This window comes from Pelecanus crispus, chromosome 2 (genome assembly GCF_030463565.1).
Source record: "Pelecanus crispus isolate bPelCri1 chromosome 2, bPelCri1.pri, whole genome shotgun sequence".
Classification (NCBI taxonomy): Eukaryota; Metazoa; Chordata; class Aves; order Pelecaniformes; family Pelecanidae; genus Pelecanus; species Pelecanus crispus.
Genome location: NC_134644.1, coordinates 152,294,287 through 152,319,263, shown reverse-complemented (window position 1 = coordinate 152,319,263; position 24,977 = coordinate 152,294,287). Strand labels below are relative to the sequence as shown.

Here is a 24,977-nt window from a genome sequence, read left to right as displayed (position 1 = left end):
CGGTGCGGGCTGAGCCTCCTCCCGGCGCCGTTGCGGCGGGCTCCTTCTTCCTCGCGCGCCGCGCCGCGGCGGGCGAGCCGAGGACTCCGCCGGCGGCCACGAGCGGCCCCGGGGGAGGGACGGAGGCCGAGCGCCCCCTCCCCCGCCGCCCCCCCGCCCCCATTGTGTGCCCGGCCCCCGCCCGCCCGCCTCCCTCCGCCGGGGGGGGGCAGCGGCGGCGGCGCGGAACATGACCTCGATCCACTTCGTGGTGCACCCGCTGCCGGGCACCGAGGACCAGCTCAATGACCGGTGAGGGGCAGGCCGTGCGGCGGGGGGCGGAGGGGAGGGGCCGGCCTGGCGGGGCTCGGCCCCCTGTGGGTGAGGGGAGGGGCCGGAGCGCGGCGCGGCGGGGGCGCCCCGGGGGGCGCGGGCAGCGCCGGCGGCGGGGGACGCCCCGGCGGCCGCCGGCCCGCAGAGCCGAGCCGCGGGGCCCCCGGCGCTTTCCTCTGGCGGCGGCCGGCGGCGAGGGGCGGTGCGGGCCGCGCCGCACGCACCCGGCCTCTCCGGCCGGCCGCCGGCGTAAACTTTGCCCCCCGAGGAGCGGGGGTGGGGGGGGGGCCGTGGCCTTCGCCGCGGGCCCGCCGCCCCTTGGCGGCCCCGGCGGGAACTCCGGCCTGCCAGGGGCGTCCCGGCGCCCGCCCGAGGAAGCGGGTTCCCGAGGATCCCTGCCCGAGGACGAGGAGGAGCGAGGATGTGTCCATATTAATCAGAGATGGAGCGAGGCAGACAATGCAGATGGGGGATCGCGGTGCGTGAGAGAGAATGATGGGATCGAGGATAAAGACGACGTGCGCCAGGGCTGTTAACACGCGCACGTACCGCCAGCGTGCTCCGCGCTCCCCTCATGCATACGGCTTTTTTTTTTTTTTTTTTAAATAAGAAAGGAGGCCCGATCTCCAGATTGCTGATCGTGTGCGGCTTGGCTGGGATGGGAATGACAGCTAGAACAGAAGCGCAGTCCTCTTGGAAACCTCGTAGCTAAGTTTATGTTGGATTGGGGGAGAGAAATTGCAGGCTGGGGAGAAAACTGGAATGCTTGGGAGAAAATAAATCCACGAACCGAATTTTCTTTGCTGCTTGATGTGTATTTGACAGCACTCTGTGTGGCTGTCAAATATTTCTTCTGTAGCGATTACTAATGGTATGTGGTGTGGCTTGCAAATTTTGCCTGCGCTTTTTTATATAGGAATTCTTCAGAAACATGTAACTATTCATCTTTAATTTCTTATAAATTTATGTGTGAATAAACTGAAATCTTTAATCCTCACTGGATAGAAACCTACATAATTTTTACACTACAGGTAAATGTTATTTATTTTTTATAAATAGCGTTTAAATATTTCTAAATCTTAAAAAGCATGGGCTCTTGGTTATATTCCTCTGGTTTTGATCTTACTAGGTTTCAGATTAGGTCAGGGTCCAGCTCACTTCCACTATTGTTTGTAGCTAGGTCACCTTTCCAAGTCCAGTCTTTGCTGAGATGCCTCTGTTAAAACAGATGAGGTTTCAGGGCTTCTGATGAGGAAAATAGGTCATTGTAAAGATAAAATTTCTGCCCAACTGCATCAGCCATGCCCTTAAATGGGGAAAAGAAACTTCTAATGATAAAATAGGTCCCAAACCTGAAGCGTGTTAGTGTGGAGTATATTTTTTTCCCTTAACCTGATAATACATTTTACGGGATCCTGCTTCCTAGGAGGCCTGCCCATTCTTAAGGGATTGATTGGCTTTCTCCACAGTAATACATTAAAATTTGGCATACATCATCTTCCTTTAGAGGGACAAACTGGTGGTGCTGTATTAGGAGTTCTTCATTGCACTGTTTTGATTTAGGGTAAGATCGAGGACTTTGAACTTGAAAGGACCCCAGTGGTTTTTCTTTTTCTTTCTTTTTTTTTGTGTTGATAGGCCCTTAGAAAACACTTAGTATGTAATTATCACACTTTGCTCAGAGTGAGAGAGCTCATCTGTTTTTTCTTTAATGTCACCTGTTGTTTGACTTATTGGTGTTAAACATGATGCCCCTTCAGTCTTCATAATGCTTCCTAATTTTTTTAATTTCTTTTTTTTTTCCCCCTTCTTACCACAGCAGCAGCTCTTACAACTTTTATTTGATACAGGAAGCTTCATAATATGTGGTAATTAATATATGGAGAAAGCTGCAGAAGTGCTATTAAGTAGTGACTTATTCTGAAAATCAAGTGGCTCCTTGATCGGAGCTGCAAGTCATAAATTTCCACTTCATAAATATAATTTTACTAGAAGTGTGGTAGCTGTATATCAGAACTTGTAATGCAGTGAAATCAGAATGATTCATAAATAGGGTTGAGGCACACACATATGTGCTGGAAATGCCAGGTCAATTTTATCAGTAGCATTGCTGCTTATTACTGTTCTGTCAATATAGATCAGGCTCTAGATAGCTTAATAAATTCTCATATACACGCTCAAAGAAGTTAGGATCTTGGAACATCTCATCTCCCTGTGATGTTTCTTTCCCCTCTCACACTTTATAGGCTTTTTTGAGTCTGCACTGCAGACAGTGGTCAGTAGCCCAGCTTAGTTTTTTTTCCTGTCTGCATTCTGAATGACAATTGCTTCTCAAAATCTGATTTTGGGACCATAATTCTGCATTGTATGCTTTCATTTGTAGTGTATGTAGAACATGATCAATTGTATTGCTTTCAGTAATGGATCAGTGTTCTGCATCTAAGGAATAATCACATTTTAAAACACAAGGGATTTATTGGTGCAGTCCCTGTGTGTGCAGGATACATGACAGTTTTGAATTTTTATAATAAAGTATTTGATACATTATGCTTAATAATCAGCATAGATGTGTGAAGGGGGTGAAGTGTGTTTGGAAAGCATCCTTCTCCTGAAGTATTGCTCTGCTTTTAAGCAGTCTCCAAAATGCGAGGAAGTAGTTGTCTTCAGTTTGGTTTGGTGCAGTTTCTGTCACTCTATTTTGCAGTTTTTATTAGAATTTCTGTGTCATTTGTTATGCCTCTTATTTATGCAGCAACTCGAAGAGTGGTAAAACGCTTTGAAGAAAAAAGGAAAAAGTAACTGTAGAACCACAAATAATTGGGAAGACTCCTGAGCGCGCCTACTCATCATCTGAAAGTACTTCATAACTAGTGCTTTTGAAAATACTATTTAATATTATACCTTGATGGTAGTTATTAGACCTCTCTCAAATAAGCTGAAGCAATGTTGGCTTGTTCATGGTATTCCTTCAGCTGTCTGGAAGCTAGTTGCACTGAAGAAAGCTCGTGTAGAGGACAAGGTTATATTTAGTTTTGCAGTTGTGTTAGGATTCATTTTTTGCAATGGATAGTAGGCTCAACTTTTGTTTAGGATGAACTGAGGTAATTGAGCTTTTTCCAGTAAGTTTATTTAGGCAGATAGGTAACTTGGAATTTTTCCCCCATATTCAGCAAACTGAATATGAAAAGTTTTAACGGGAAAAAAATTGGGTATGGCCTGCATTTTGAGAAACAACTCCATAAAGTATTTGGGATGTAAACAATTGATGGCTTTAATCTTTGAAAGAGAGAGGCCCAGCTTCTGTTGCAGTGGGTGTTAGATATATTTTGTTGATTTCCAACCTGTTTCATGTCTGTTTCAGGGTTGGAGGCTTTGTGAAGGAAGCTTGACGCACAATGTCATAGATAAGTCAATCTTAGAAAATTCTTCTTAGTGTATTTCTTAATTTTATGTTGGGTTAGGAAGTGGGTGTAGCTATGACAAATAACCATTTCTTGGCTATTATGAAACCTCACAGGAGCAGTTTAACTTGCTACTCTGTCGAATTGGAAGGGGAGTCTTTCACCTTACATGAATGGCTTTCCATACAGGAACTAACCCTTCAGGGACAGGATTAGTCTCAAGGCTTTGCCTTTGTTTTTACCTTATACTAAGAAAATTCTTGTCAGCTAAGCCATTTAAGTCCTAGCATGGGGTAAGATGTCATTTTTGTAGTGGTCATCAATGCAATGTTAACATGCTTTTTTCACTCCTTGAAGATGCGATGCAATGAATTTGGTTAAATAGAGGGTATTCAGAATTTAAGATGAGTGTTAAGAAGTGGTGTGTAGTAAGTTTTCTCACAGTAAGCTCTTTGAAACAAGTAATGTGACCAAGAGAAGTTCGTTTGAAGCTTCAGTGAGTATTTATGTACAGTCAGCTTTGGGGGAAGAAAGGATTATCTTGCTTCTATGTGAGTTTGTTTATCCTTAATAATATATGCAATGCCTTTCTCTATTATTCAAATATTACTTACTTTAGGCTATGCCTGAACTGAACTGAAAAATTAACTAGTGTGCTTTACATTGCCCACATTGTTTACACCCTTTGATAATCAATTTCTGTGGAAAAAGTACCTAGCAAGAACATACCCTTTTAGTCTGTGCCTGTGTATCTCATAGCTTATGTACGTGAAAACATCATTTCAAGGTAATAGGCAAGTGATCAGTGGATATGTGGGCTGCTACTCTGGCAGATTTTCTTACCCCCCCCCCCGCCTTTGCATTTACTGATGAGCAAATCTGTTAAAAATCCCAAGCAGATGTTGCTGGAAGGAGCTGGTGTAGGGTGTGGTATGATTCTGTGCAGGGAGCCAGCAGGGATGTGGAGCTGGTGTCCTGGCCCCACACGTCTGCTGGAGCCATGCATGGAGAGGGAGAGAGAGCTCCTGTTAATGCGAATGTTTGTTTAGCCCTGAACTCCCTCTTCTACCTCCGCAGACGTGCTGGGAGATTACCTGTCCTCTTGTGGAGAGGAGGGCAGCCAGAGCATGAACTTCCCTGCTGTTACTCACATGTAATCTGCATTGCTGCTCAAAGTTGGGGCAAAGAAGGGCGTGACTGATTTGTTCTTAAATAGAATACCTGCAAGTTGTGTGCAGATAATACAGTACTACTTTTAGCTCAAGTGATTTATTTTGGTGTGCTTCAAACTGTTTCCTAATCTACTTTAGCAAAAGTGAAGTTAGTCTGCCTCAAACAGGAATAGATGGTTTAATTACAGGGAAACCATTGCTATAGTACTTTAATTCCCTGAGTTACAGTTGCTTGATGAGTCTTCAGTAACGGGAGAAGTGTTGACTTTGTTTTTGGGATTGATTTCTTGAAAGCATAATAATAAAATTTAAATTGACCTCTTTTAGAAGAGAGTGGGAGAATGGTATGATTATCATGGCATTATTATTAGCATCAGACTCTTAGTTGGAAACATTTTCTTAAAAATAAAATGCTTTAGCTGCATCAAAAGGTTTGCACCACCACTGTGATTATACAGACCATTATAGGATTCATACCTTGAGAAGCAGTGTGTTAAGATTTTATCATTTTTCAGTTTTGTTATTTAAGGATGGTAATTTAGGAAGTTAAGCATCAGAACTTACGCATAAGCATAATTTCATATCTGGTTGAATGTGAAAGGTTACTTATACGCAGACCAATAGTCTAGGCCTTTTTGGACTTTGCTCTGCCAGGGTCCTCTTCTGGTTACAATTGTTTGCTACACCCCAGACACTGCTTTTTAGAGAGCATGTATGTAATAGTCTGTGAATGTTCTTGCTGAAACTTTCCTGAGATGTTGTAAGTCAAAGTAATTGCTCTCTTCTGAAGGCAGGGGTGTGTTTTCCCCGCTTCTTACCTTGCACTGACTTTAAGTGTCTGATCCCACAGTAAACTGACAATTTGCTAAAATGATATAAAGCTAACCCAGGTAAAGTGAAGTAAATAGTTTTGTGGATTAGGAAGTTGAACTGGTTTCTCCCCTGGTTGGGTGAGCATCAGAGTAGATGGATTAAAAAGGGGGGATTTTGAAAAGTGGTGCAGGAGGGAGAGTTGGGAGTGAAGAACGGTGAAGAGGAAGCAGGGTTGAGTTCCTTCCATTTTGAAAGCAGCAAGTTTATTTTGGCTACTGTAATGTGAAACTGTACTGTGAATGCGATCCGGGCTGTGAGTAGTTGTGACCTGTCACAAGGAATTTAGTAAAATAGTAATTGGGGCACAAATGTTGCCTCTTTTTCCCTTCTCAAATTACCTATGAGGTTTGACCGTATTTGTTGTTAGACCAGTGGATAAAGTAAGATTAATGGAGTAAGATGTTAATAGGCATACTTTGAAGTTGGCCATGCAAGTCAGAGCTGTCAGAAAACAACTTTTTTTTTTAATTCTAAGTACAGTAAGGTATTGGTTAACGACATTTATGTGCTAATTCTTGGTAAAAGTTAAAATCTATAATCAATAGCATACTTTTTAAGGTAATTGTGGTGTAGTATGTATTTACTAAATGTTCTAGTTGCCATGTAGCATACTTCTGCAAAAAGATGTTTGTCAAAAATTTGTAATTAAACCATAAAATAGATGTAAAGGGTATGACACTTTTTTCTTAAACTGTCTAAAGTTTAAATAGGTAACTGTTCAGTACCCAATTACATTTACGTGAAAAATTACCTAGCACTTGAGAAAAACAACCAAGGATGTACCTAAGCATGGTGAGCTTTGCAGTGTGGTGTTACTGCCTTTTTACAGTTATGGCACAATTAATTGTTCATGACTTAAATGAAATAGATGGTAATATGTATTTGAAAATTACATAAAGAGGAGAAGGGGTTCCAAGGTTGCTTTTATTGTAGTGATTACACTAACAGCAATCTAGGTAGTTAAATTTGCAAGATGCTCCCTGTAAAAGCTGCTGTTTTGTCGTTCCTTGCATCAACTCAACAGCTACTTATGCCAAAGAAAACCATATACAAAACCTACTTGTGCTTTTCAGTTGCACAAACACTTTTTTTAAACTTGAATTCAGTGAAGTCCACTAAGGATTAGGCTCTTGGTAACAACTTCACATAGAAGGTTGCAGTAGTTGGCATTTGTATGTGCCCCAGAGAAAACGTGGGGACAGGGCCTAGTTGTAGTGGCTAGAGGATTTTAAATTTGGAGGAATGATTAGGAGAAAAAATATTGAAATAAGCATGCAAATGTAGTTTTCAAGGCGCACATGTATTTTGTCCAAAACTGTAAGCCTGTCAGTTTAAATGAGGATGGTCAGGTTTCAGATCTTAACTCTTTTCTCTTTCTGGCATAGAACTATTTTGACAATAAACTCTGTGCTCTATTTAAAGTTTTTCTGTGCTTAAAAAAAAAAGCAGTCAACCAACACTGCTTCCTTTTCTCTTACCCTTCCCCTTCAAGAAAAATTAATTCTTTTGTTTCAATTTAAAGAGCTTTTTGTTACTTCTGAGAGAAGACATGTACCACTTCACTGATACAAAGGTATGAAGTTTGCCTATTCTAAACACCTCAAACATACTGTAAAACTGAGTAAAAAGGCGTAAGGTGGATGCAGTGGTCATCTGCATTTATGTAAAGCTGCCACTTTGGTTCCAATTGAGGAGTGATGTAATGATTGAATTTGCTGTCTTTGAAAATTTTGTCTTCTACTCACAAGTGTCACTGCTACTGCCAACGCTTGTCAGGGGAATTTCTCATGGTAAATATGCTTCACCCCGTCTTTCAGCAAATCTTAGCTACTGTGCTTTAAAGTGCAGTGTATTCTACAGTACCAATCCATGTTGGTACAGAAAAGTTTGGGGGGGGGGGGGGGAGTGTGTGTGTGTGTGTGTCTGTGTGTGTGTTTTCGGGTTTTTTGCTTTTTACTCAATCAGTATTGTGGACAGTGGGGAATATCTTGAGTAATCTAGGGTGATTATACCCATGCAGCTGTAGTTTGCCTGTTTATTAGAAAATATCCCAGAAAGAAACTCTGTGCTCTGTACACAGGGCTTGGAGGTATTACTTTCTGCAGCATGTTTGCTATCATCTCTAGTTACACTGGATGCTAATTTTTGTCTTTTTTTATGCTGTGTAGAAGTAGTAGTTGACTAGTTTAAGCTAAGCCTGTGTTAAACCGGCATTTAAAAAATTTGCTTACAGTCTTTGATTATGCTTCATTCTTTATTCTTCATTAGGTTTCCCCAAACTCTCATCTTTTTCGCCTTTGGGATAGATTATCTCTTTATATACATAGGTAGTTCCAATACAATGAGCTGGATCTTGATTGCGATCTCTGGATTCTACTAGAAATTACAATTTCACTACATAATTCCAGACTCCACACTGGAAACTGGCTTAATATGGACAAATGTTTGTGCTACAGCATTTCTTAACTGGACAATAAATACTTACCCATGTGAATGCAGTTGAATGAGAGCTGTAGGCCTTACTCTATGGTCATTTGAAGTCATTGGGGTTTGTCACTTCCTTTAGGAAGTGTGGTATCATTTTAATTTCTCTTTCATCTTGCAAAATTAGTTTTCTTAAACATGTCTCTCAGTGTTTATTCTTTCATTTATCGCATGAAGTTTTGATGTTCACTATCCAGTCAGAAAATGATCAGAGCTGCATTTTTCTTCTCTTTCTAGTAAATATCAAGAAGTGTTCTTCTAAACATGATTTATGGCTTTAATCCATCTTACATTTTTTTTTCTTTTAATATAACTGAGTTATTATTGTCTGACCTTTAATGAAGATCTCTTTCTTAGGTTGTTGAAACTCTTCTTCAGCTGTGACCACACTTAGTACATTAGTAACAGCAGTATTCCTTCTCTCTCTTTTTCTTTTTTCTTTTTCTTTTTCCTTTTCCTTTTCTTTTCCTTTTTTTTTTTTTTGAAACATTATTTATGCAATTTGTTGACTTTGGCAAAATGTATCTGTCTCTAGAGCAAGGATTTAAAGGTACTTAAAACATTCCAGTGATACAAATCATAGCATCTTGTTGTTGTGGGGCAGATTGGGTAGGCAGACTGTAATCTGGCTAGGATTGCCCGGCTCTTGATGGGAGGGCATGGGGTATAACAGGCTGTTCGCTGGAATGGCCAAAGCTTTGTTTCTTTCTCTTGTGGTGCAGAATCTGTATCTGGCAAGATTGCTACCTGAAATAGTATGGCCGTAGGCAAAATGTGAAGCAGGAGGTACGCAACATGCTGCTTCATGAGTTCTTGTAGAGGAACCAACATACTAGTTACACTGAGGGGAAGCACCTGGAGTTTTGTGGCTGTGGTACAGACAGATGGAAAAGAGAGAATCTGTTTTTCGGCAATGCAAAAAAGTATTGTGATGAGCTGTGCACCTCAAAAGCTGGGGTTTCTTTTGAGTTATTTTGCCTGCAGTGTGCATCTGACAAAACCATTTGGCTGCTTGTTTTTCTGGCATGGTGCTTGCTCTCTACTCCCTATGCCAGGTCTCATTCTGTTCCTATCTAAATCAAAGATGCAGTGTCTGAGATGAAGATTTTGAAGATGTATGTTTAGTAGAAGACAGTGCAGTGTGAGGAAGGGAGTCCATGGTATTTAAAAGGCAGTTTTTAACAAGTTGGAAAAAGTGACATGCAGTTAATACTGCGATATCAGAGTTTTTGTTGAAGACTTCAAGCCTCACAATTGGAGGAATTGGCAAATAAAGGACTGGACATGCTAAGTGATCTTTCCCTATTGCTAAAACTAACTCAGCATGTGAATAAGCAGGCTGGACTTTATTGCAAGGCAATTAGAATTCAGTGTCTTGTTTGTGCTTTGTTTTTAATAAAATCAATTGTACGAAATATACTGTTGCTTTTCTCCAGCCAAGACACAAAGTATTTAATAATGTGACAGTTCTTTCTTTTTAGAATATTTTTGTAGCATTTTAATGCTCTAATCAAAGCCCATTTTCCAACTTTGGACATAGTGGTCATGGCTTCCAAAAGCTTAGAGCAAGAACGAAAGGGAAAATGGTGGAGAGATGATGATTTGGGTTCCCATAGTAGCCTCAGCTGGGACCAGAACCTGGCTTTCCTGGCTTTAAGCTGGTGTACTGGTAAATACACAGCCTCCCTGCTGGGTTGTAATTAACTCTTGAAAGAGCTTTAACAATCCATCACTATGGGACACAGAAAAGTTTTAAGATTTTACAATGACTGGATTTTTATTTTGATAGCAGTTTTTTTTTAGTGGAATCACTACAGCAACACTGACAGTAAAAAAGAGGGTTTTTTTTCCCTTTGTCTAAATGTGGTCTTTTAAGTTTCGCTCGTTCTAGTCAAACAAATGTACAGCTTCCTAGCTACATTTTGGTAGCTAGCACTGATACGTTGCTCAACATAGTAATACTGGCTCACATTTTGGTAGCTAGCACTGATACGTTGCTCAACATAGTAATACTGGCTCACATTATTTCATGTGAGATTTTTTCAAGTATCCTTGAAGCCAACCATGGGGTTCTAAATTCCCATTATCCACATTTTGCTATCACAGAAGGATATACTTACTGAAATGATGGATAGCTAAATAGCTTACAGCTTTCATTGTTTTTAAGATTCAGAACTCACACCCAACTGAGTTGGTTGATCCAATTGTTTAGCTTTTAGTGGTCTTCTGGCTGAAGGAATATCCTTCTGCTAAATGTTAAACAGAAATTCTTTGCAGCTACGAGGACTTGTGCAGTTGAACAGACTCTGGGAACACAGAATGATGATTTGATGCATGCTACACCAGAGAACAGATTTCTGTCTTGTATTGCCTGAATCTGTGACCCATATTTTTGGAAGTCTGTTGTCATAGAATAACATCAGATTGAGGCTGACTCATTCTCCTGTAGTGTATTTTTATTTTTTTCCACAGCAACACCACTAGACATTTAGGCAACCTGTAGCTGTAGATCTACTTTACTACCAAATCCTCTGGATATTGTGCTAAATAACATATGTTGGTGTGCTGTAACTGCTATGTGCTAGTCCTTTCAGGCTCATACCATTTGTGATTTCTTTCTGTTTATATTCAGACATTTTGTTACAACTTTTTTTCAGAAAAGGGGCCATGCTATGTCATAGCTATTTTAGATTGGGTGTTTGGTTATTTAAGAAGTGTGATTGACTTAATATTCCTCTTGAGCTAGGTTATGGCTGTGCTTTACACTGTGGGGGTTAGTTTTTTTTTTAATTATTATTCAGAAGGTGATGTTTTCAGTGTCACTTGAATAATAAATCTGAACAAAGGGTGTAAGTAGATTTTGAACTAGAGGAACCAGTCAGCCAGCCTAGAAATTCATTGTTAATCAGAGGCATCTAGTTCTGGCAAACCTAATGCTGCATTTCACAAGCCCTACAGGTGGCTGTCCCCTGGTCTTGCTGGAGGGGTTCTGTTCCTGCTAGAGAAACAGAGTACTTCCATCTGGATATTTTAGTACCCTTGAATATTTTTACTCAGTGTCTAAATATTACTTCTCAGAGAGTTCCCTGACTCCTTGGTGTAACTTTTTTTCTAAGCTGCTGCCCTTACGGGGATTCTATAGCAAAACATGAGCTCCTAGTTTTTCAATGGCAAAAAACGTCCTTTTGTTGCCATGCCTCCAAGTCAAATGTGTGCAGATCACATCGTGAAAGCAAAAAGCCCTCTGAATCACAAGATGGCTGAGGTTGGAAGGCACCTCTCAATGTCATGTGGTCCAGCTCCTGTGCTCAAGCAGGGTCATCTAGAGCTGATTGCCCAGGACTGTATTCAGATGGCTTTTGAATAACTCCCAAGGATGGAGACTCCACAGTCTCCCTGGGCAATCTCTGCTGGTGCTTGGTCACCCTCACAGTAAAGAAGAGTTTCTTGATGTTCAGAGGGAACCTCCTGCGTTTCAGTGTGTGCCCGTTGCCTCTGGTCCTGTCACTGGGCATCACCGGAAAGAGCCTGGCTCTGTCCTCCCTTTAGGGGTTTATATAAGTTGATAAGATCCCCCCAGAGCCTTCTCTTCCCCAGGCTGAACAGTCCCAGCTCTCTCAGCCTTTCCTCATTTGAGAGATGCTTCAGTTCCTTAATCATCTTTCTGGCCCTTTGCTGGACTCTCTCCAGTATGCCCATGTCTCTCGTGCATTGGGGAGCCCAGAACTGGACACAGAACTCCAGGTGTGGCCTCACCAGTGCTGAATAAAGGGAAGGATCACCTCCCTCAGCCTGCTGACAATACTTTGTCTAATGCAGTCCAGGATACCATTTGCCTGCTTTGCCACAAGGCATGCTGGCTCGTGTTCAACCTGGTGTCCACCAGCACTCCCAGGTCCTTTCCTGCAGAGCTGCTTTCCAACTGGACAGTCCCCAGCATGTACTGGTGCATGGGGTTGTTCCTCCGCAGGTACAGGACTTTGCACTTCCCCTTGTTGAATGTCATGTGGTTGCTGTGCTCTGGATGGCAGCACGACCCTCTGGCATGTCTGTCACTCCTTCCAGTTTGGTGTCATCAGCAAGCTTGCTGAGGGTATCCCCTGCCCCCTCGTCCAGGTCATTAATGAAGATGTTGAACAGGACTGGACCTGGTATTGACCCCTGGGGTACACTGCTAGTCACTGGCCTCCAGCTAGACTTCATGCCACTGATCACCACCCTCTGGGCCCAGCCGTTCAGCCAGCTTTCAGGTCACTTCATGGCCTGCTCATCCAGCCTGTACATCAGCAGCTTCTTTGTGAGGACCTTATGGGAAACAGTGTCAAAGGCCTTACTAAAATCTAGGTAGACAATATCCACTGCTTTCCCCTCGTTATCCTATACAGTGATATGAAATCTGCCTTGCTTTCTTAAAACTAGAACTAAAATATGTGCTTACCATCTCTCTAGGGTGAAGAAGATGGGTAAGTCATTTTACCTGCCGCTGCAGTATGTGTTTAATTCTGAATATAGATATTGGTGGGTATCTATCTTTAACCTTCTGATATTGTTGCCACTATCCTATCTTTGCTAATTTTTCTTGTCCTGCTTTAACCTTGTTGTGGGCTAGCTTATACCTAACTTTAGATACAGGTCATTATCTATATCAGTGTTGTTATATCATGAAATAATAATGGTCTGCTGTAAGGGAATTTACTTTCTGCAATCATTACCTGAAGTGATGTTTTTTCAGTGATACTGCAGAAAACTGTTTTCAAGAGATTAATTTGTTTGATGTTTGCCATATTAGCTTTCTACTGTAGCTTACTGATTCAGCACAGTCTGTTACCAGAGAGGACTATTAAATGGTCAGAACTACCTTTATCAGCCAAACTGACAGTCTTACGAAGTAGAAAAGAAAGTTTGGGAGCCATATTCTGTAAACCCATGTTGGTTGGTACCATGAAACGTAAGAATAGCTGTTACAGTTGGAGAAGAGGTACATCTTGTTTTCTCCTATTTGTGGCAGTGGCCAGTGCTAGATGACAGGAGAAGAGTGTTAGTATAGGGCGAACATACCGCAGCTCAGGGATTTCCCAAGCAGTAGGTGTTGGTTTAGAATTTAATAACCAAATAGTTCTAATTTGTATTTCTTGGCATGGGGAGAGGGCACAGTGTAAGCCATGGTACCTGATGAGTGGAGCAATGGCTTTCTTTGTCATCTTGTTTGTTTCAGTGATCTGTGTATTGTAGTCTAAATGCATCATCCCACCCCACTGCTCAGTAGTATTGGTTACCTTGGAGGCTGTCATTCTGTACTTGTGCTTGGGATTTTTTTCCCTTATGTGCATTACTTTATATTTTCTACAGATGATCTCATTGCCTGCTTTTGTTGATACTTTAAGCATTTTTCTATGGATGTTCCCCCCTTACTACCCAGAATGACTTGATACTTAAAGCACACTTTAATCTTCTTCTCCCCCCCTGGCCCTTTGCTCCTACTCATGGGTGGAAAAGAGGTTTTTCACCTTTATTTCTTCATTTATTCCATTAGGAGAAAGGTGTTTGGTACAGGAACTGTGGAAGGCTGCCTCTTTGGAAACTGCTTTCTAATGTTTGACATAGCAGTCAGGCATGGGATTCTTTTGTATGCTGTATTATGGCATGGAAGATAGCTGGATGTGACTTTACATCAACGACAGCGTCCAGTGTCCAGGACATCCTGGGATCAGGAAACAAAGATAATGTATTTGCTTAGGCTTCTCATTGGTGTGCATTTTCTGCATTTCTGAGACACTGTTTTCATGACACCGATAGACAGACACAGGAGTTCATTTCCATGCGATTCAAGATAGGCAAGTGTGAGAGGGCTTTGGTGTGGAGGCTGTGCAGCTCTGCTGGGCTAAAACCTGTTAATTGGCCACATAGCTGCCTCCTTGCGTGGCTCGCTGTGCTCAGAGCACTTCAGGGTCTCAACTGAGGGATGGAGATGAAGGTTGTATTTACTTTTTAAGTATTGATAGGTGTGTTACTCAGTACTGTTTTCCAGTGCTTGAGTTGCCTTTTTGGTTTTTTTTTTTCCTTCCCCTTTTGGATATCTGCTTATTGTTAGCCTTCCCTTGGAAAAGCATTGTTAGCAGTTCTTGTATACGTCTTTCTGCTCTGGTGTGAAAGTCTCATAACTTTGTTGGCTTACAGACTTCATTGGCATATTCAGTTGTCGTAGAGGCCTGATCACTTAGAAAAATCTACCAGGGCTAAATTAGCTTTATTTTTAATTTCCCTATGGAAAGTTATTCATCATACCAAGCTGGTTTTTTTTTGAAAATGTACCTTTTCTTTTCCTCCTCTGCAACTCTTGCCATCACCATGTGGTGTGAAGTGAGGAAAGCTCTTGTGGTGGGGCCCCTGCCTGGTATTTTAACTTTAAAGTGTACAAATAACTTTGTAAGGCTATAAAGGAACACGTTCTGGAAAAATCCAAGAGAATCTTCTGAATATTGTGTCTGGGACTCTGCAGTGTTACTTGCTGAGTGCAGAAAGACTTCCTTTCTTCTAGAGATATGCAGCATGCAAACATTTTATTTTACATCTCTGTGGTTAAATCCTTTGTTTGGATTGCTTAACTTCAGTGATTTTTACTGTGTGTTCTTTAAAGACCTAGCTGACATTTAAAAATTTAGTCTAAAGTTGCAAAGAAAAATGAAAAATAGCTTGCTTTATATCATTACAGAAATTTATCTCTGAGATGGCAGAAATTGTTTTAATACTTATAAGCGTGCTAGATGTACTGTTATTTGACCAAAGCTGCAAAATGTCAGGTTAGATATTAGGACCTGTAAATACTGTTTCTGTTCAACAGCAAGTAAGTTTTTGAGGGGAAAATTATATAAATCTTGCTACATGAGATTCCTATTTACAGTGCACTGTGCTTTTCATGTTACTTGCCTGCTTGAGATGGTCTTGCAGATGTTTACTGAGTGTAGATGGTGTAGGTGTGAGGGTTTTTTTCTTTTTTTTTATTTTTGTAACTGTTAGTTTCCTAACACATGGGGAGAGGGGTGAACATGGGTTCATTGAAGTATTCTAAAACCTTATAGCAGTAAGAAGGTTCTGCTTATGTCTTATGGTTTATTTGTTGATCTGTGAACTGTTGCTGGCATGGTGGAAATATTTGGGAAGGATGAATATTGCTGCAGGATGACTGGCAAGGTAGGACTGCTGCTGGCAGACTGCTGCAGGGAACTGAGAATGGTGAGCATGTATTATAGAAGTCTATAGTGTCTTTAAAAAAAAAAAATTCTTGGGACAGCCTGCCTACTTTAAAACAAGATTTTTATTCTTACAAATTGGGTAAAAACACAAATTGTAAAACCGAATTTTGCTTATGTGGATTTAAGCATTTGTTTAAATAGGGTAAAGTTACTTTAAAATGTACTGAGGTCTAGTTTTTCTATAAAATACTTGCTATTTTGAAATGGAGTTTCTCTGTAGCTCTGTTGCATTTTTTGAGCCTAACTTGGTTTTTTAAAGCAAGATGTGGTGGAAAGATAGGCCCTCAGATAAACTTCTGGAAATAGAAATGTACTTTGAGAAAAGTAATATCTTGTGATGAATAAAAGTGTGACTTGTGAAGTCTGAGCTCCTGTAGTCCTGACCTGGAGCCTCTTTGGCTGCTTAGTGTGAGCATAGTTCCTTTCTATTCTGATCAGTTTGGAGAGGCTAGAAATCATAGCTGCAAAACTTAAAATCGAAGCAATCCCTACTTGGCTTGGACAAACTGACTTTTTGTTTTCCTCATAACTGTTTTTGGATGCATTTTGATAGGGATATTTAAAGATTGTGTGCCTTAACACAGGAGCCATCATCAGTAAACTTTTTGTCTGAAAGTGTGGCAAGATAGTGCATTTCCCCAGAAATCTGTTTGTGAGCAAAATACATGTTGCTTCTAACTTTGTCCTTTGAAATACTTTGATTGCCTTTAAGCTTTGAAAAATTCTCATTAGACTGTCCAGGCATTCATATTGGAGATTCATTTTACCACAGAAAGGTCTTGGTGGAGGTGTTGACCTTCCTTAATGGGAGAATTGATTAAATCATCTCTGCCTGTACCTCTTCCTGCAGTGCACCATCAGTTGAAATTATTGAATTGTATTGTTCAAATTAACCTGATCTCAAATAAGCATTGCATATTTTTCCTTCAGAGGGTCAATAGTGCAATACCATGCAACTGTGCAAGTAGAAAGGCTTAGATTGCTACAGGAAATGTTTTTGTGAAATTATTTGGAGTTTTTATTTGCACAAACACATCCTCCATATGGAATATACAAACATATCTTTCCACGTTACTCTTGTTTTTCTGCTGGTTTAGTTTTGTGACTGGCGTTGAGGCGAGTGCTGGTGGCAGCACAAGGAGGAGGGAGGAGTGGGGGTGAGACCCGCCACCCAGCAGGGACGCAGCGCTGGGGAGATGCTCCGTTTTCACTGGGTGGTGTTCTGCGTCAAATTCAAGTGCTCATGCATCTCTAAGTTTATTAGGCAGTACTTGGTGATTTTGCTATTACAGCAGTTGCATATGAGATAGTCGGGGGGTTGAGATAGTTTGGGGTTTTTTTTTTTCCCCTTTCTTTCTTTCTTTTCCTTTTTTTTTCCTCTTTCTTTCTGTAGGAGAGTTTAGTACTTTCAGCATCATTGCTTATATCCTTCTCTGCTCTGTCCCCTTCACTACTGACAGCAGCCTCTTTTCAGTAACATCAGATCTCTTTTGACCTATGCTTGTTGCAGATAGACCTACTCTCTTGATATTGGTGTTACTGATAGATTCACTGAGTATGTAAGTCTTAGCTTTCTGTGCATATTTCTTCCCTATCACTTCATTTTTTTTTTACTAGTAAAAAAGGATTATGATGATTTTTACAAATTGAAAAATGTCTATTTCTTTGGTAGTGCACAGGTTTTGTGACACAAAGCTCAGATAAGGAAGCTTTAAATGTTGCTCGTAGACTAGTCTAGTAACCATCTCCAATAAACCACTGCTTTATTTGCTGTCAGCTTTTCATACAGGCAGTGCAATGAACTTAAAAGGTAGGTTTTCCTATTCTATAATTATTACTCATGCTTGCCAAGAGGAGAAATGTTAATGGAAAACTGCTCAGGATTCCTGTGGGGAAACTGTTAGGTGACACACAAGACATGAAACTTCAGGGGTGTTTAACTTGTCATATATTATGCAGCAGATCCCTGCTTGCCTTATGAAACTGAACGGTAAGCTGTGGAGTGTGTGCTGTTCGTATTTGGGGTTCTTTCCACATTCTCCCACAGTAGTTCACTCTTGTGGGGAACCTTTCACACAGATTGCATGTGAAGTTTGTGTTCTCTCTTTCCCTTTTGTGGGTTGTCTTTGCAGAATCTTACCTTATCTATGTATGTACTCTTGGGCTGTGTGAAGTAGTTGTGGCTGGAAATTGGGAGTGTGAAATTGCCTACTGACAAACCAGCGGCTTGGCTTGGATAGCAAAAGGCGATTCTAAGCACGTTCACTTCCTTCCTGCTGTCCTTTCACCGTGATCCTTTCTTCTTGTGCTTGAAAGTTATTTCTATCAGTATAACTTATCTCATTTCTCAAACAGACTTTTTTTTTTCTTTTTTCTTTTTTTTTCTTTTTTTCTTTTTTCTTTTTTTCTTTTTTCTTTTTTCTTTTTTCTTTTTTTTCTTTTTTCTTTTTTTTCTTTTTTCTTTTTTTCTTTTTTCTTTTTTTCTTTTTTCTTTTTTTCTTTTTTCTTTTTTCTTTTTTCTTTTTTTTTTCTTTTTTTCTTTTTTTTCTTTTTTCTTTTTTTTTTCTTTTTTCTTTTTTTTTTTCTTTTTTCTTTTTTTTTTCTTTTTTTTTTCTTTTTTCTTTTTTCCTTCAGGACAAATACTTTAAACACTGTTGATAACATTAAGACTTGGCTGTTTGGACCTCTAATCTGTATTCTTTCTTGTGCTCAGGGTTTGCAAGTAGCTAAAGTCTGTTGTCCATAGCAGTCTGTGTAGAAACTGAATTGAAGCAAGTCAAAAGAAAGGGTTTGAAGATGTGGATTCAGGCAGAGGAAAGCAGTGCTGGTGTGCATGCCTTTTTGTTAGATTTAGAAAGGTGTTGCTGGTTAAGAAGGAGATTTGTGGAATGCTAGGATGAACACAGTACCACAGTTGGGATTTTATTTATTTATTTAATTAGGAAGACCTTGCATTATTTTTATAGGATTCATCTCTGGTTTATATCTTAACATAATGCAAATATTCTAACTAAAATTGGAAACCATTCAGGGGCTCTTTCTTTCTTGGGGATTGTTTCTTCTACTAGTCCAAGTTTGTTGTTTGTCCCTTTTGCCGCTGGCTTTTGTGCATCTCTTTTCCTGTCTTTTCTGGTTTGGGGAACTTACTGTCATATTTTTGGCTCTGACATGCCACATACTTGGATTTCTTAGAAAATGATAATCCTGTCTGCTCTGGGATACTGTAGTCAAGCTTATATGAGGAAACACGAGTATATCTGCAGTTAATGCGCATTGCTTCATCTGCTTATTTTGTCTGTAAAGTTGTAAATGGTGGTTACAAGGCAGGAGTAGTGCTTTTGGATAGTGACTTGCAAAACGCATAGAAATAAAAGCAAACATGGGTTTTGTGGCAAGATAGTAGGTGGAAGGGTAAAATTCTAAAGCAAAAAACCTCCAAAACAAAAACCTGATTTGAAGCTGAACACCATCCAGTTCTCATACAGACTCTCAACACCAAGTGGTATTTATATCAAGATTCATTACATGTGGTGGTAAGTTGTTCCTACAATGTCGTAAATATGCTGCTTAAGTGGATGTTGTATACCGTGCAGGATGTCTTTCACACAACAGCTTAATTTCTTTTTGTTTCAGATTAAGGGAAGTTTCAGAGAAGCTGAACAAATATAATTTAAACAGGTAAGGCCTGTCACATGCTGCTATAAATCATTTAGGAAAGTACAGTTTTTCTAACAGCACCAAGAAGCAAATGATTGTACTGTAGATACAGCCTTAGAAAGCCTCAATACTACTAAAGTTCAGAAATGCTTCAGATAACACAGTTCTTACATTAGGAAGAAAATGTTAGGTGGTCAGTTATGATAAATCGTATTTTTAAATACTCTCCTTATGAAATGACTGCTTAATTTGAAGTATAACCCCTGTTGTTTCTTGCTGATCAAATGAAAAGAAAACTCTGTCATCTTTTAAGGTTTTGTTCTGCATTTTCTGTACTTAATGACCAAAAATACATTGAAGTTGCTTCAACTATTGCACATGCTTAGTCATTCTTGAATGTTTTTGTATCGGTAATGTCACTGCACATTGTTCTTTCCATATACCACTTGGTTTTTATTTTTTTCAGACTTTAAAAGTTTAAAAATGTTATACATGCCCACTTTTTGTTTTCAGCCACCCCCCTTTGAATGTATTGGAACAGGCCACTATTAAACAGTGTGTGGTGGGACCAAATCATGCTGCATTTCTTCTTGAGGTAAATTACTTAAATCTGCTCAGATAACAAACTTCAAACCATACAGTTAAAATTAATTCTTCTAACATCAAATTGATCAACATTCTTCAGTAACTGAAGACTTGATTTTGTTTGTATATTTTTTTCTGTAACTTGTTTTACATTTCAATTTTGGACACTTGGTTTTCTTGTTTTAAATACAGGATGGTAGAGTCTGCAGGATTGGTTTTTCAGTTCAACCAGACAGATTGGAATTGGGTAAACCTGATAATAATGATGGGTAAGAAACACTTTTCTTCATATTAAATCATTCTTTTGAACTGGAGAAGCAGCTTGGCTGCTTTTTGGTTTTGTTTTTGTTTTGTTTCTTTTTAAACTAGATTGCCTTTGGAATGTGTACTTTGAGTAGATACATAATGGTTATGGTGATGCAGCCAAACAGCCTAGCTTGACAAACTGGTGTAGGAATAAATAGTAGATGTGACTTCTTTTAGAAGTGAGACAGGATCTCTTTAACTTCAAGAAACAAACCCCTGCAAAAATAATCCTTATGAAAGAAACTGTGTTAAATTGTTAAGCCTCATGTAGAATCCACTCTGAAAGTGGTCCTATCTGGAGAGTCGCACTTTCTAGACCTGTTGTCCTCAGTCCAGGTAAGTCCCCCTTAATAGGACTATTTAATGGTTCATATTTGAATGTAAACTGCTTCTTAATATCAAAGTAGCATACTCAGGCTCAGGTTTATGGATAGAACACCTGGCGATTACAAATTGTACATATACGCTAACTGAAAACTTAGCGCAGTGGCTAACTCACTCATTAGCTTAATATATATTCACAACTGTGCTATTATGGATTGCCGATGTACGTAAGATCTCTTAGGCATGCTTTCCACTTTCTTTTTCCAGTGTACCTCTTAATATACAGTTAGATTAGTTTGGAATATTCCCCAAGGGTGTTGCTTAAGCTGGTATGTTACCAGACTAAGTCCCTGAGAATTTAGACCTGGGATTCCAGGTTTTGTTCTTAACCCATTTGGGATTGTTTTGTGACTGATTTACCATCTTTTACTTTCAGTTCAAAGTTGAGCAGTGGCTCAGGGGCAGGAAGGACATCCAGGCCAGGCAGGACTAGTGACTCCCCATGGTTTCTGTCTGGTTCTGAAACTCTGGGCAGACTGGCAGGCAACACCCTTGGGTAAGTTTTGATAGGATTGAGGCTGCAATCTGTTTGTTCCATATTTGAGTATATGTGTATACACATATATAAATTGTATGCAGTATGTATAAGGGACCGTATAATTACAGCAGTTGCGTAGGTAGGGTATAATATAAAAACTTTATTGACTTGGTTAAAATAACAGATATGCAAGTGACCCTTCAGTACCTAGGACTTGGAGCGTTCTTCATATATGTGTGAAGAATAACTTGGTTTTGGCTGTGTTGTCTGTTTTTGAACGTTTTTTAGTTCCTTGATTTTTGAAAAGCAGTTTTTTAGAGGGACACTATCAATTTAGACCCTGATAGGCTAGCAGCGTAAAGTCAAATGAGTGCATTTATGCAGGAAGAATCTTCATTATCTATGTTTGCAGACCTTTGCGTGCTCAGTTTTATTGTGCCTTCCTCTCCCCTGCCCCAAGTAATGAGCAGTATTTTTAGTAAGGGTCTTATACATAGTAATAGGAAGGGAACATTTGGAGAAGGTTGTTGCTCAGAAACTTTAAAATTGTATTATATCCTAAATGTACTATACAGATTCCATTTTTTTATCATTAGCTTTAAAATTGATGGTGTCCCTTTATATAGCAATGTAAATTAATCTTCATTACATAACCACAGTGAACTCTTCATTATATGCTTTTGTAAGACATGTTGAACAGTGCTGCTTCCTAAGGTAACTAACCATAGTAAGGAGAATTACATTTACAAACTGTGGTTTCTGCATGTGAATGATTTGTTAAGAGGGAGGAACTACAGGTTTTCCACAAAAGTGATTTGTTGTTTATGTTACCAAATAAGCTAATTTCATCTGGGGCTTAGTTGCATGAAAGATAACACCCCCCCCCAAACTTTGTGCGAAACCTTTGTGCATCTGAACGTAAAATCCATGTGTTAAACTTTAAAGGCAAAGTGGTATTGTCATGTTCAAAAACTTAGTGTGGAAAGTGTAAGACTTTTTTTTCCTTGTTATTTTTACCTGAGCATAACGGGTTAAAATTGTTTGAGGCTATGTGCTTAGAAGACCAACTTTGAAGAGTTCCTAATTTCTTCCCTTGCATGTTTCAGAACTAGGTAGCGGAAAGTCACCGAACTAGTAGAGTAGCAGTACGCACTATAACTGCTCTATTAAATGAAGGGAATACTTGACTTAATAAACTGAGTCTAAAAACACTCAAACTGTGGAACCCTTAGATTAGATCACTGGGTTTAGAAAATTGTTAGCATACTAGTGGGCAGCGGAGAGATGTGGAAAGCTAGTAGGCAAGCAGAAATGAGCAGAAAGATTTCTGTTCTATATTAATATTTATTCTAGGTTTAGACAGCTTTAATAAGACTAGCTGTGTCCTTATGATCCCCCCCCCCCCCCCCCCCCCCCCATAACAGGACTAAGTTAGGACACACTTGGAATATTTGAATTGTTATGTGACTATAAATGGTTTTAACTGTTAGATGTCTTAAGTCTGTCATTGATAGCTTATAACTTAAAGTAGAAAATGCATCTGTAGTAAGTATTAAAATCTAATATGTAACATTTTCTTTAAACCCACATCTTCCTTGCTGAGAGTTGAATTGAGAATTGTTGTGTAGGAAGAATTTGACTTCCCCTCAGCCCTCTTCTTTTCCCTTCAGCCCCCTTCCCACATTTAGAAACAGATTAACTGTCTCGTTTTATTTAAAATGTCACATTCTTCTTTGTTTTGGGTTCGGTTTTGGTTTTTTTTCCCCTTTTCAGTAGTATCTTTTTTTTAGAGCTCTGTTTCTAACTCATGAGACAAGACTTTTCCTAAAGCTATCCTTGAATTGCTTTTTGTCTTGTCATTGTCTGTGTGGTTGCTGTCTAGAATCCTGAAAATGTAGATGTCTGCGTGACAGGGCCTCGCCTTAGGCAGATACTTGAGTTATTCTGTGATTGCATGGTCTCATCAGGAGAAAAAAAAAAAGCGCGCAACAAAAAAAGAGAAGGATGTTAATAATCAACTTAAGCCATAAAATGTAAGACAAATACTCTTACTGAATGAGCTTTTATAGCTACATGTGGTATACTTTTAATGTGAATTTATTGGCTACTGTTTCAGAGAACATACTTTTTTTCTTGTCTTATTTTAAATGTTTTTCTTTTCCTTGAAAGGAGATTGAGGATTAAGGTGGCTGAGAGCAGCAAAGTTCTGTTGATACTGGTTATTAAATAGCAATAATGCCATATACAATATCCTTTAAGGTAGATCTGTACAACAAAGTTTAGTTAACCTTGAAGAACAAACTAGAGTCTTTTAGCCTTTCATGACAACAGCGTATCTAGTCTTATGTCCAGAACAGATTCAGTTGACACAGTTCTGTGGTGTTAAGATTAGTGGAAAGTTGTAATGATGGCAAATTGTCTATTTCTACAAATCACTGCCTTTTTACTACCTTGTTTTGATACTGACTCATAGAATTGAAAAAAACTGTTCAGTCAGTTCAGGCGTGGTTTTGCAATGTATACAGTTGATGTTGATTTCTTCAATAGGAATAGGTCCAGAGTGGAGTATCGCTTGAAAACCATCCATGAGGATCAGGGAATTATCTAGTGTAAGATTTGTTTTGCAGTAAAGAAAATGACTTGATTTTTCCAATGTAATCTTAAGCAATTTCTTAATTTAAATCAAGTCTCAGAAATTTTAGAAGACTGAGTATAGTGACCTTCTGTCAAATGGAGTCCACTGACCATGAAGCTGCTGCATATGTGCTTTCATAGTAGGAGGTTAACAGCTGAGTGTTAGATGTTACACTGCTGATACTGTTGCTTTTAGAACTCTGGGAACTGGTGCGTGTTATTTATGTATGTATACATCCACACAACTATATGAGTAGGAAAACACAACTTCCAGTTGGACTCCTGTTTTATATTTCTTCTGTGTAATTCAGAACTTTATCAATTGCCTGGTGCTCTTGTTCTTACTAGTTTTGAGAGATACTTTCATAGTGTTTGTCTATGAATTCAATCTGCAGTAGTTTTCAGAGACTGTCTACAGGTTATTAATAATAAAACTAAGACTGACTTCTTGTAATGGTCCCCAAAGTATGCTGCTATATTAAAAAAAATTATAATCTAAATCTTCTAGAAGTCGCTGGAGTTCAGGGGTTGGTGGAAGTGGAGGAGGATCTTCTGGTAGATCATCTGCTGGAGCTCGAGATTCTCGAAGGCAGACTAGAGTTATACGCACAGGACGTGATAGAGGATCTGGACTGCTGGGGAGTCAACCACAACCGGTGATTCCAGCATCAGTCATTCCAGAGGAACTCATATCACAGGTACATGAGCTTGAAACTGCTTGTTGCCAAAAACCTGGAGCGCTTCTTATGGCATGTGGATAGGAATGTGTTTTAATAGTAGTGCATTTTCTCCAAGGAGTAGTGGCATATAATTGAAAAGATTGACTTTCTGTAGCTGAATTGCTTTTATTCTTAAAGGCGTAGTGTGAGTGATAGACCTTTTTTGGATTCTAGAATTTTTGTTTCCCAAGCTTCCACTAAGACAAGGTATGTGTTTAATCTAGATGAGGAGTATCATGCACTGTTCATTTGCAGGTGGAAGATGCAGTGAGAAAATCAAGTATTTGAGAATCATATCAAGCATGTAGCTAATAAAGTTTAAGTTTCTTGAAGGAGTATAAAGAAGGGGTCAGGTTGACTTTAATTGTTTGATAAAAGGGGCGATCCATTTTAGATAAATGAAAGACATTAAGCATATTTCATTTCTTTAAAACACTAATAATTTTTCTTCATGGACACCTCTTTTATAAATGTAACTCATGAATGCTGGGTATAAATTGCTCTGCTTTTGCCTCTTAATGCACTAAACCCTGAATAAGCTGATGGACTTTGCATTGTGTGATTAAGTGGAGTTTGTTAAAACAATGTTTTTCTCCATGTTTGAAGAAAATAGTACATTCAAAATATGTGACTAGTTTTGAACTAAAAATTAAAATGCATTAACAAGTTGCTGGTCTACATTTGGAATAAAGATGTTAGTTGCTACACCAAAGACAATC

At 39.5% G+C, this 24,977-nt stretch overlaps 1 protein-coding gene across 17 annotated transcripts in view; it reads left to right on the top strand.

Annotated features, from left to right (window-relative positions):
• Positions 1 to 229: 229 nt before the first annotated feature.
• The window catches only part of UBR5 (ubiquitin protein ligase E3 component n-recognin 5), a 97,287-nt gene continuing 72,539 nt past the window's right edge, over positions 230 to 24,977 (top strand). For 16 of the 17 annotated variants that reach the window (XM_075706117.1, XM_075706116.1, XM_075706113.1 and 13 more), the window contains exons 1-6: positions 230 to 291; positions 19,129 to 19,173; positions 19,666 to 19,747; positions 19,930 to 20,006; positions 20,804 to 20,923; positions 24,048 to 24,237. In XM_075706117.1, coding sequence (XP_075562232.1) covers positions 230 to 291; positions 19,129 to 19,173; positions 19,666 to 19,747; positions 19,930 to 20,006; positions 20,804 to 20,923; positions 24,048 to 24,237 — 576 coding nt within the window. The remainder of the gene's footprint in view (positions 292 to 19,128; positions 19,174 to 19,665; positions 19,748 to 19,929; positions 20,007 to 20,803; positions 20,924 to 24,047; positions 24,238 to 24,977) is intronic. The other variant, XM_075706115.1, reaches the window with a different exon arrangement.